The following is a 1,437-nucleotide window of genomic DNA, read 5'->3' as shown; positions in this document are numbered from 1 at the left end:
ATGGATGGATGGGTGGATGGGTGGGTGGGCTGTGCTGCCCTATTTCTGACTAGGTAAGGCAAAAGAGGTTCTGCTTTAGGTTCCATGAATGGAGCCTAGTTTCTTTGGGGGCATAGCCAAATGAGGAAATCCCACATTTATTCTTTCAAACAATCCAGCCTTTCTTCCTCTCTTTGTCCTTATCCCTTCTTTCAGAAATCCCCTATGAGGCAGCAAACACTTCCAGGCTGATCCAAGGCCTCCGGCTGGGAGTCACCTACGTGCTGTGGATGACAGCCTCTACCACAGCAGGAGAGGGCCCCCGAGGGACTGAGAGGCAGCTTTCTCTGGAAGGTGAGATCCAAGGTCTCCTCCATGGGAGCCTGAGGAAGGAGCCCAGGGAGGCCCAGCCTGCCCTGCCCATGGCCCCATTTGGCCATCATCCCACCAGGCCCCTGTGCTCCCTGGCTCCTGCTGACCCACCAGGCTCTCTGACCTCCCTCCTTGTCCTCCACAGCCAAGGCTGGGGAGCCTCTCAAGGCACCTTTCCCCTAGTTCTTCCCTCCTCCCACAAGAGTTAGGCAACTTCCCTGAGACCCACACCAAGTTAGCTGATAAGGCTCCTGTCCTTCCATCGGTGAGGGCACCATCCTCCCTCAAGCTGATTTTGTTGGTTCCAATCTGAGAGTTTATCAGGATGGAGAACTCCTGGGGCAAAAGCTCCTTCCAGTGAGATGACGGTAACGTGATTGCAACCTTGAAGGGAATCATTGTTGTGTCAGCCTTGTTATCACTGCCCCAACCCATTCCTCCTCGGTAGAAAGTGAAAGTCTTAATGGGCTTCTTTTGACATAAAGGGCCCAGCCTTTGCGCCTGTATGTGGAGTGTGAGCTTCCTGAGGGCAGGGGTCTTTGGCCTTTCTTTGTATCTCCAGTGCTTAGCAGAGGGCCTGACACATAGTAGGTGTTTAATGAATGCCTGACTAAGAAGCCAACCTGTGCAGGGATCTTGTAACTTGCCCAGGACCACGCAGCTGGTCAGCAGTGGGGCTCGGACAGCAGCCCAGGCCTCCTGTGGCTGTTCTTTCTATGATAATTCAGTTCAATAAACACTACTATGTGCCAGATACCAGTACATGAAGAGAGGCAAAAGGCAGCCCCTGCCCTCCTGGAGCTCACAGTCTAACAGAGGAGGCAGCATGCCAATAATACAGGTAAAGCAAGGTGTATCCTGGGTAAAGAGGGAAGAATGAACGGAGGGGAGATACTGCTCCCTCCATGGAGGGGCATCACAGGCCGGTGTCCAGAGCTCAGAGTCAGAGTCTGGAAACCTGGCTTCTTATCCCACGTATCTATTTGTGTATGTACAACCTTGGGCAAATCCCTCTCTCCTTTCTTCCTTCCCTCCTTCCTTTCTCCTTCCTCCCCCTCCCTTCTTTCTTTTTCTCCTCCCTGCCTT

At 53.0% G+C, this 1,437-nt stretch overlaps 1 protein-coding gene across 1 annotated transcript in view; it reads left to right on the top strand.

Annotated features, from left to right (window-relative positions):
• The window catches only part of LOC138164878 (interleukin-12 receptor subunit beta-2-like), an 83,317-nt gene that overhangs the window by 74,702 nt on the left and 7,178 nt on the right, over positions 1-1,437 (top strand). The window contains exon 13 of the mRNA XM_069092812.1: positions 196-333. Within this exon, the coding sequence (XP_068948913.1) occupies positions 196-333 (138 nt within the window). The remainder of the gene's footprint in view (positions 1-195; positions 334-1,437) is intronic.

Source organism: Petaurus breviceps, unplaced genomic scaffold (assembly GCF_028583685.1).
Source record: "Petaurus breviceps papuanus isolate PSGF00001 unplaced genomic scaffold, PetGlider_PUasm1.0 207, whole genome shotgun sequence".
NCBI lineage: Eukaryota > Metazoa > Chordata > Mammalia > Diprotodontia > Petauridae > Petaurus > Petaurus breviceps.
The sequence above is the reverse complement of the archived record's forward strand: the minus strand, read 5'-3'. Positions and strand labels throughout refer to the sequence as shown.